Below are 10395 nucleotides of genomic sequence, written 5' to 3'. Positions count from 1 at the left end.
CATTGTTGAGGGAGAAATAGCAGCCAGGAAAGCAGGAGAACTCCTTGCTCTTCTTCAAATCCCAATCTAGGCTGGCCATCCAGTGCAGTACAGAGGGAGCATTGCACTGTCAGAGGGTCAGTACTGAGGGAGTGCTGCACTGTCAGAGGGACAGTACAGAGGGAGTGCTGCACAGTTAGAGGGTCAGTACTGAGGGAGTGCTGCACTGTCAGAGGGTAAGTACTGAGGGAGTGCTGCACAGTTAGAGGGTCAGTACTGAGGGAGTGCGGCACTGTCAGAGGGACAGTACAGAGGGAGCACTGCACTGTCACAGGGTCAGTACAGAGGGAGCATTGCACTGTCAGAGGGACAGTACAGAGAGAGCATTGCACTGTCAGAGGGTCAGTACAGAGGGAGCATTGCACTGTCACAGGGTCAGTACAGAGGGAGCATTGCACCGTCAGAGGGACAGTACAGAGAGAGCATTGCACTGTCAGAGGGACAGTACAGAGGGAGCATTGCACTGTCACAGGGTCAGTACAGAGGGAGCATTGCACTGTCAGAGGGACAGTACAGAGGGAGCATTGTACTGTCAGAGGGACAGTACAGTGGGAGCATTGTACTGTCAGAGGGACAGTACTGAGGGAGCGCTGCACTGTCAGAGGGTCAATACTGAGGGAGTGCTGCACTGCTGGAGGGTCAGTACTGAGGGAGCATTGCACTGTCAGAGGGTCAGTACTGAGGGAACATTGCACTGTCAGACGGACAGTACTGAGGGAGTGCTACACTGTCAGAGGTGCTTTCTTTCAGATGAGATATTTAACTGTCTGCCCTTTTAGGTTGATATTGAAGATTCCACAGCAATATTTTTAAGAAGCAGTGGTTCCTGGATTCCTGACAAATATTTATCACTCAAGAAACATCGAGATTTCCTGTTCATTATCACACTGCTGTTTGTGGGAGCTTGCTTTGCGCAAATTGTCTGCTGTGTTTCCGACATTACAACAGTGACTACACTTCAAAAGCATCCATTGGCTGTGAAATCCTTTGGGACGTCTTGAGGATGTAAAAGACGCTATATAAATGCAAGTTCCTTCTTTAGGTAGCTATCGCCTGGTTTTATCTAGAGGAGGTACAGTGTAGCGCTGGGATGGAGTGGGGTTTGAACCCCAAAAGCTCTGAGGCTAAGGGAGTCCTACCGACTGAGCCAAGCTGACAGATAAAGAGAAAATCAGACAGGTTGCAATTAGCAGCTGTAGTTTGCAGCGTTGATGAAATTAATTTTACTTGGAGCTGGAACTTGTGCCCCAGTGTCTGTTGCCTGGGTTAATGTCAAAGTCTGACTGTGGCTTTTAGCGGATCCTGTGTTGTGATGTGATGTGATGCACACTGTGGTTTAATAGCTGGTGCTGGGAGCTGCGGGCTGGAGCTATCCCTCTGTGCTTTACCTGTGTGACTGCAGACAGGGACAGTGTGTATTGAGTGAAGAGCAGAGAGCGCAGGGAACGGCGCCGCCCTCAATCCAGCAGCCGAGCCCCGGACTGGAGCCAGCGCTCGGCGGCTCCTTGGCGCAGCTCCGGCGCAGGAGGGAGGCAGGGAGCCCGCTGGAGGCTCGGCGAGGATGGCTGAGCAGAGATGAACGACCACAAGCAGGACGGGATCAGCCTGTGCGAGAAGGCGCTGCACATTGTCACCGAGCTGTGCTTCAGGGGGCTGGTCGAACAGAAGAAATGTTACGAATTCATCTTCAGCGGAGAGCGCAGGAAAACTGGCATCAGCAGAGCAGGTAAAAGGGGCAGAGAGTGTGAGAGGGAGGGAGAGGGGAATGGGGAGGGGGAACAGAGAGTGTTGAGAGGGAGGGAATGGGGAGGGGGGGGGGCAGAGAGTTTTGAGAGGGAGGGAGAGGGGAATGAGGAGAGGGGATAGAGAGTGTTGAGAGGGAGGGAGAGGGGAATGAGGAGAGGGGATAGAGAGTGTTGAGAGGGAGGGAGAGGGGAATGGGGAGGGGGGACAGAGAGTGTTGAGAGGGAGGGAATGGGGAGGGGGGACAGAGAGTGTTGAGAGGGAGGGAGAGGGGAATGGGGAGGGGGAACAGAGAGTGTTGAGAGGGAGGGAATGGGGAGGGGGGGACAGAGTTTTGAGAGGGAGGGAATGGGGAGGGGGGGACAGAGAATTTTGAGAGGGAGGGAGAGGGGAATGAGGAGAGGGGATAGAGAGTGTTGAGAGGGAGGGAGAGGGGAATGAGGAGAGGGGATAGAGAGTGTTGAGAGGGAGGGAGAGGGGAATGGGGAGGGGGGACAGAGAGTGTTGAGAGGGAGGGAATGGGGAGGGGGGACAGAGAGTGTTGAGAGGGAGGGAGAGGGGAATGAGGAGAGGGGATAGAGAGTGTTGGGAGGGAGAGGGGAATGGGGAGGGGGGACAGAGAGTGTTGAGATGGAGGGAATGGGGAGGGGGGACAGAGAGTGTTGAGAGGGAGGGAGAGGGGAATGAGGAGAGGGGATAGAGAGTGTTGAGAGGGAGGGAGAGGGGAATGGGGAGGGGGGACAGAGAGTGTTGAGATGGAGGGAATGGGGAGGGGGGACAGAGAGTGTTGAGAGGGAGGGAGAGGGGAATGAGGAGAGGGGAGAGAGAGTGTTGAGAGGGAGGGAGGGGATAGAGAGTGTTGAGGGGGAGGGAGAGGGGATAGAGAGTGGAGAGGGGAGAGTGTTGAGAGGGAGGGAGAGGGGAATGAGGGGATAGTGTTGAGAGGGAGGGAGAGGGGATAGAGAGTGTTGAGGGAGGGAGAGGGGAATGAGGAGAGGGGATAGAGAGTGTTGAGGGAGGGGGAGGGAGAGGGGATAGTGTTGAAGGAGGGGGAGGGAGAGGGGATAGAGAGTGTTGAAGGGGGTGGCAGGGTGACTGGGAGTGAGTGTGGGATAGGGGAGAGTGTTGGAAAGGGGAGGGAAAGGCTGGCAGAGAGGAGAGAGTGTGGGCAGGGGGAGAGTAAGAGAGAGAGGCGAGGGAACAGAGAAAGGTGAGAAGGAGAGAGGGAAAGGGGAGAGGTGAGCAGAGAATGAGGAGAGGGAGAGAAAGGAAAGTAAAAATGAGAATTTGCACCTCAGAAACAAATGATGAGGGAGGAGAAAGAGAGCTAGTAGAGTGTACAGGAGCAGGGCACTTGTTGCTTGGTGTGGTAGAGTGGGAAAGGTCACAGGATTTGTAGCAAACTCCAGCTCTGTATCCATCTCTTGAAATGTCGGTTCTAAGCTGAATATTCAGAGCAGAGAAACTGCTGGAAGGGATGGGAATGTTGCTCTGGGCTTTGGGCTTGTAAGTGAGGGTGAATTAATAATTGAAATACATTTACAGAACTGGATGTAGGAATATTTAAGATCTGTGTAATGCTTTTATAGAAGTGTGGGTTATACAAAGTATTTTTAATATAAAATGCACCAAATATACCAAGTACTGGTGATTGTTGAATGAAAACCTGAATTATATATTACTGGGGTGAGTTTGCATTGAATTCCTACACTGGATTGCAGGCACATTTATTATGTTCAGCAGGAAACACTGGCTCTTCCCTGGCCAACTGTTCATGGACCTATCCTGGAATTCCCAGCTCCCCCAACCCACCCACTGCCTCCCAGCCTCTTCCCAATTCCCGCCAGCTCTCTGTCTCCTACCCATTCACAAAGCAGTCGGGGAGAATTTCCATTCATGTTTTAGCTACAAGTGTTGGCATGGATCTTTATTCCACTATCTCTGATCTCTCACTCTTTCTCTCTGAAGTTTATCTCTCTTTCATCTCTTCCTCTGAACATATCTCTATCTCTCTCTCAGTACTCTCTGAACTTTATTGCTCTGAAGTTCATCTATTTCTCTGATGTTTCTGGTATTCACGAAAATATTGTCAAAACATCTCAGTCACCCTCCCTGAAAAAATCCATCAACTGAGAGGCCGACCAGCATTGTTGATAAAGTATTAATAATCATTTTCGATTTTTGTTTCATTTTTCATTTTGTCTTAAATATATCAAAAACACACTTTAGTAGGACACAAACGTAATCTAAAATTGGAAGCTTAGTTATTCAATAAATTGATCCAAAGTTGAGTATAGTTACCATTTCCAGTCATTTTCTAATGAAGCTGCTTATTTCAATGGTTTCAGAATCCTTCAATACTGTATCATCCAGGTGCATTTAATTTCTGCAGTGTTACTTATGGTGCTGCAGAGTGATAACAGAATACATTTATAAAGTCTAGAAACCCTCGAGTTATTTGAAATAGCCAGCCTTCAGAAACAAAGAAGTTGCATTTATGATTCTAATGATTCAATGCTATAGCACCTTGCAGCTCACAGACACCAGCATTGACCCGAATGTAAATTTGCAACATCCTCATCTTCAAGAAGCTGCAAAGCATTTCACAGCCAGTGAAGTACTTTTTGAAGTGTTGTCACTGTTGTAATGTAGAAAACATGGCAGCCACATTGTGCACAGCAAGATCCCACAAACAGCAATGAGATAATGACCGGATAACCTGCTTCAATGATGTTGATTGAGAGGTAAACACTGGGGTTAACTCCCCTACCCTCTTTTTTTTTTTCAAATAGTGCCACAGAATCTTTTACATCCATTCCAGAGGGCAGCCAGGGCCTCAATTTAACGTCCCAAAGATGGCACCTCTGACAGTGCAGCACTGCCTCAAAACTGCACTGGAGTGTCAACCTGGATTATGGACTGAAGTCTCTGGGATTTAAATCCATGATCTTGGAGGTCAGAATACTACCCACTCAACCATGGCTTAACTTTAGGGTTAGCAGTGAATGAAGAGCTCTGACTGTAAATCTCATTAAACTTCTACATTGTAATCCACTTTAGTTCCAGAATGGAGAAGGAGAGTGGAGTTTAATAACTGCGTGAAAGAGAGACTAGATTCCACTGTGTGACTTTACTGTGGAAATAGTTTATCAATGTCACATTTGTCGAAGGTTCTTCCAAGAAGTCAAAGTTGAGGTAAATTCAGAAGTTATTTTATTCAGAATTAATTTGATCACATTCAATGGTTTATTGCAATTTTAATACTCTTTCAAATGATGCTCACTCATGCAGACAATGCTTTGGATAAGTCAACAGGTAGCATTGGGAGTGACCATTGACTGGAGGCATCCTTGGTTTATTTTCCTTATGAAGTCATTCAAGGGAGTAATTGAAATCTTTCTCACATGTAACATGGACATTATGTAGATACGTCACAAATACAATCTGGCTGAGAACTGCAAACATGCAACACTTCAACAGGCATTTCAAAAATCAATTCACGAAGATGCTTTAAAATATTTCACGGAAACCTCACAAAAAATGTTCTGATGAGTCTTACCCTGGCAGGTGGCAGCTCTTACACTCAATGCACCCAAAGCCCTTCTTTATTCCAGGCCAAAGACTGCCATCACTTATGTTTAAAAAATAATATATAAAAGGGACAGCCACACTACTAGAAGTGTATTATAGACCTCCAAATAGTGAGAGGGAGATAGAAGAACAAATATGTAGGCAAATTTCTGAGTGCAAAAACAATAGGGCAATAATAGTTGGGGATTTCAACTGCCCTAACATCAACTGGGATACAAACAGTGTGAAGGGCACAGACGGCACAAAATTCTTGAACTGCATTCAAGAGAACTTTTTAAGCCAGCACATAATAAGCCCAGCGAGAAGGGGTGCAATTCTAGATATAGTCTTTGGAAATGAACCTGGGCAAGTGGATGAAGTAACAATGGGTGACCATTTTGGAGATAGTGACCATAATACAGTTAGTTTCAGCATAATCATGGAACAGGACAAAGATAAAACAGGAGTAAATTTTTTAATTTGGGGGAAGGCTGAATTTATCAAGCTGAGAGGTGATCTGGTGAAAGTGGGCTGGATACAGCTACTTGAAGGAAAATCAGTAATAAACCAGTGGGAAATATTCAAAAGCGAGCAGGGAAGAAGCTACCCGTTTGGTGAGTAACTGGTAAGTGATTAAGATCCATTCTAATCCTAACGTATAAAATAGTAAAGGAACTAGTGGTAAGCTTAATAAAATATATTTTAAAAAAGGAAAATAAAATAAATAATTGAATAAAATAATTAAGTAGTCAATTAAAACACATTAAGGATGGCAGGACAGGTGATGTGTCACAGCTGCAGCATGTGGGAGCTCCTGGATGCCCTTATGATCCAGGGTGAACACGTCTGCAGTTCAAAGAGCTTCGGCTCAGAGTCATTGAACTGGAGTCCGAGCTGCAGACACTGCGACACATCAGGGAGGGGGAAGTTACCTCGACATTTTGTACCAGGAGGCAGTCACACCACTTAGGATAGGGTCTTCTGATTTGGTCAATGGTCAGGGACAGCAGAGTGTGGCTGCAGCTGAGGCAGGTAAGGGAACCCGGAGGACAGGAGTGGAGGAGCCTCAGCCCTTGCGATTGGCCAACAGGTTTGAGGTTCTTTCAGCTTGTTTGGATGAGAGTGGGGGCTGCAGGGTGGATGAGCAACCTGACCATGGCACCATGGTACAGGAAGCCATTGAAGCGGAGGGAGAAAAAAGGAATGTAGTGGTAGTAGGGGACAGTATAGTTTGGGGGATCGACACTGTTCTCTGCAGCAAAGAGTGAGAGTCCAGTTGGCTGTGTTGCCTGTCCGGTACCAGGGTTCAAGATATCTGCTCAGGACTGGAGAGAAACTTACAGTGGGAGGGAGAAGATCCAGTCATCGTGGTCCATGTAGGTAACAACGACATAGGCAGGACAAGGAAAGAGGTTCTGCAAAGTCAGTATGAGGAACTAGGCACCGAATTAAGAAGCAGAACCTCAAAGGTAATAATCTCTGGATTATTACCTGAGCCACGTGCAAATTGGCATCGGGCAAATAAGATTAGAGAAATGAATGCGTGGCTCAAAGACTGGTGTGGTAGAAGTGGGTTCAGGTTCGTGGGGCACTGGCACCTGTACTGGGGATAGTGGTGGCTATACCGTTTGGACGGTCTACACCTGAACCGTGCTGGGGCCTGTGTTCTAGCAAGCCGCATAACTAGAGAAGTAGAGACGGTTTTAAACTGAGTAGTGGGGGCAAGTGATCAAATTTGGGAAGATATGGTAAATCAAGGAGTAGAGACAAGGCAAGAGAGAAAGGTATTAAAATGGGAAATAATAAACAGACTGTGACAGGAAGGGACAGAGTGTAAAAATCTAAGAGTAAATCAATAGATAAGGCTGGAGGTTACAAAAATAATAAAAGGACACAACTAAAGGCGCTGTATCGGAATGCACGTAGCATTCGAAACAAAACAGATGAATTGAGAGCACAAATAGAAGTAATTAAGTACAATCTGATAGCCATTACAGAGATATGGCTGCAGGACGACATAAATTGGGACGCGAATATTGAAGGATACATGGCATTTAGGAAGGACAGGAAGCTAGGAAAAGGTGGAGGGGTACTCTGTTAATTAATTATGGTATTAGCGCAATAGAGAGGGATGACCTAAGTTCAGGAGACCAGGATGTAGAAGCAGTTTGGGTAGAGATGAAAAATCATAAAGGCAAGAAGTCACTTGTGGGAATGGTGTACTGGCTACCTAACATTAACCACACTGTAGGACGGGGTATAAAGGAAGAAATAATGGCAGCTTGTCAGAAAGGTACAGTGATAATTATGGGGAATTTTAACCTACATATAGACTGGAAAAATCAGATGGGCAGAGGTAGCCTAGATGAGGAGTACATAGAATGTTTTAGGGATAATTTCTTGGAACAATATGTTCTGGAGCCAACCAGAGAGCAGGCTATACTAGACCCGGTATTGTGCAACAAGATAGGAATAATTTATGACCTCATGCTCAAGGCACCCTAGGTAGCAGCGTTCATAATATGATGGAATTTTACATTCAGTTTGAGGGAGAGAAGAGTGGGTCCAAGACTAGTATTTTAAAGTTAAATAAGGGCAATTATGAGGGCATGAGAGCAGAGTTAGCTAAAGTGAACTGACAAATCAAGTTAAGGGATAGGTCAACAAAGATGCAGTGGCAGTCATTTAAGGGGATATTTCAGAATACACAGAATAGATACATTTCAACAAGAAAGAAAAATTCCAAGGGTATGACTCACCACCCATGGTTAACTAAAACAGTTAAAGATAGTATCAAACTTAAAGAAAAAGCCTATAATTGCACAAAGATGGGAGGCAGGTCAGAAGATTGGACAGAATATAAAAAACAGCAAAGAATGGCTAAAAGATTGATAAGGAAGGTAAAAATTAGAGTACAAGAGAAAGATAGCTAGGAATATAAAGACAGTCAGAGTTTCTATAGATATTTTAAAAAGAAAAGAGTTAACAAAGTGAGCATTGGTCCTATAAAAAGTGAGTCTGGGGAATTAATAATGGATAATAAGGAGGTGGCAGATGAATTGAACAGATATTTTGCATCGGTCTTCGCTATTGAGGATACAAGTACCATCCCAGTATTAGCAGTAAGTCAGGAAATGGAAAGGAGGGAGGAACTCAAGAAAGTTACAATCACCTGGGGAAGTGGTACTGAATAAATTGTTGGAGCTGCGGGCTGACAAGTCCCCAGGTCCCGATGGACTTCATCCTAGGGTATTCAAAGAAGTGGCGAGTGAGATAGTTGATGTGTTAGGTTTACTTTTCCAAAATTCCCTAGATTTGGGAAAGGTTCCTTTAGATTGGAAAATAGCGAATGTAACTCCTTTATTCAAAAAGGGAGGGAGACAGAAAGCAGGAAACTACAGGCAGTTAGCTTAACACCTGTCTTACGGAAAATGTTAGAAGCTATTATGAAAGATGTTATAGCAGGGCATTTAGAAAAATTCAAGGTAATCAGGCAGAGTCAACATGGATTTGTGAAAGGGAAATCATGTTTAACCAATTTATTGGAGTTCTTTGAGGGAGTTACATGTGCTATGGATAAAGGGGAATCGGTGGATGTATTGTACTTAGATTTCCAGAACACATTTGATAAGGTGCCACATCAAAGGTTATTGCAGAAAATAAAAGCTCATGATGTAGGGGGAATCATATTGGCATGGATAGAAGATTGGCTAACAGGAAACAGACAGTAGGCATAAATGGGTCATTTTCTGGTTGGCAAGATGTAATGAGTGGTGTGCCATAGGGATCTGTGCTGGGGCCTCAACTTTTTACAATTTATATAAACTACTTAGATGAAGGGACCAAAGGTATGGTTGCTAAATTTGCTGATGACACAAAGATAGGTAGGAAAGTAACTTGTGAAGAGGACATAAGGAGGCTACAAAGGGATATAGATAGGTTAAGTGAGTGGGCAAAGACCTGGCAAATGGAGTATAATGTGGGAAAGTGTGAAATTGTCCACTTTGGCAGGAAGAATAAAAAAGAAGCATATTATCTGAATGAGAGATTGCAGAGCTCTGAGATGCAGAGGGATCTGGGTGTCCTAGTGCATGAATCGCAAAAGGTTAGTATGCAGGTACAGCACGTATTTAGGAAAGCTAATAGAATGTTATCGTTTATCGCGAGGGGAATTGAATACAAAAGTAGGGAGGTTATGCTTCAGCTGTACAGGGCATTGGTGAGACCACATCTGGAGTACTGTGTACAGTACTAGTCTCCTTATTTAAGGAAGGATGCATTGGAGGCAGTACAGAGGAGGTTTACTAGAGTAATACCTGGAATGGGTGAGCTGTCTTATGAGGAAAGATTGGACAGGCTAGGCTTGTATCTGCTGGAATTTAGAAGAGTAAGAGGTGACTTGATTGAAACATATAAGATCCTGACGGGTCTTGACAGGGTGGATGTGGAAAGGATGTTTCCTCTTGTGGAAGAATCTCGAATTAGGGGTCACTGTTTAAAAATAAGGGGTCGCCCATTTAAGACTGAGATGAGGAGAATTTTTTTCTGAGGGTTGTGAATCTTTGGAACTTACTTCTTCAAAAGGCAGTGGAAGCAGAGTCTTTGAATATTTTTAAGGTAGAGGTAGATAGATTCTTGATAAACAAGGGGGTGGAAGGTTATCGGGGTAGGTGGAAATGTGGAGTAATCAGTTCAGCCATGAACTTATTGAATGGCGGAGCAGGCTAGAGGGGCCGAGCGGCATACTCCTGCTCCTAATTTGTATGTTCGAGATTTTATAGGCACAGTGTGGCCATGTTCCCACAAAGAAAAAGGGTGTATGGCCAAATTTAGAGCCCCCTGGTTATCTAAAGCAGAAAAAGAAAGCTTATAATGGTCACAAAAAACTTAATACTTTAGAAAGCCTAGAGGAGTATAGAAAGTGCAGGGGTGAAGTTAGCAAAGCAAAGAGAGGTCATGACAAATTATTGGCGGGTAAAATCAAGGAAAACCCAAAGATGTTTTATCAGCACAGTAAGAGCAAGAGGATAACTAGGGAAAGGG

General features: G+C 45.0%; 1 protein-coding gene across 2 annotated transcripts in view; it reads left to right on the top strand.

Annotated features, from left to right (window-relative positions):
- The first annotated feature begins 1614 nt into the window (after positions 1 to 1614).
- LOC137379781 (synaptotagmin-10-like) overlaps positions 1615 to 10395 on the top strand; it is a 96740-nt gene continuing 87959 nt past the window's right edge. For both annotated transcript variants that reach the window (XM_068051149.1, XM_068051150.1), the window contains exon 1: positions 1615 to 1765. In XM_068051149.1, the coding sequence (XP_067907250.1) occupies positions 1615 to 1765 (151 nt within the window). The remainder of the gene's footprint in view (positions 1766 to 10395) is intronic.

The sequence above is a fragment of the Heterodontus francisci genome, chromosome 18, assembly GCF_036365525.1.
Source record: "Heterodontus francisci isolate sHetFra1 chromosome 18, sHetFra1.hap1, whole genome shotgun sequence".
Lineage (NCBI taxonomy): Eukaryota > Metazoa > Chordata > Chondrichthyes > Heterodontiformes > Heterodontidae > Heterodontus > Heterodontus francisci.
The sequence above is the reverse complement of the archived record's forward strand: the minus strand, read 5'-3'. Positions and strand labels throughout refer to the sequence as shown.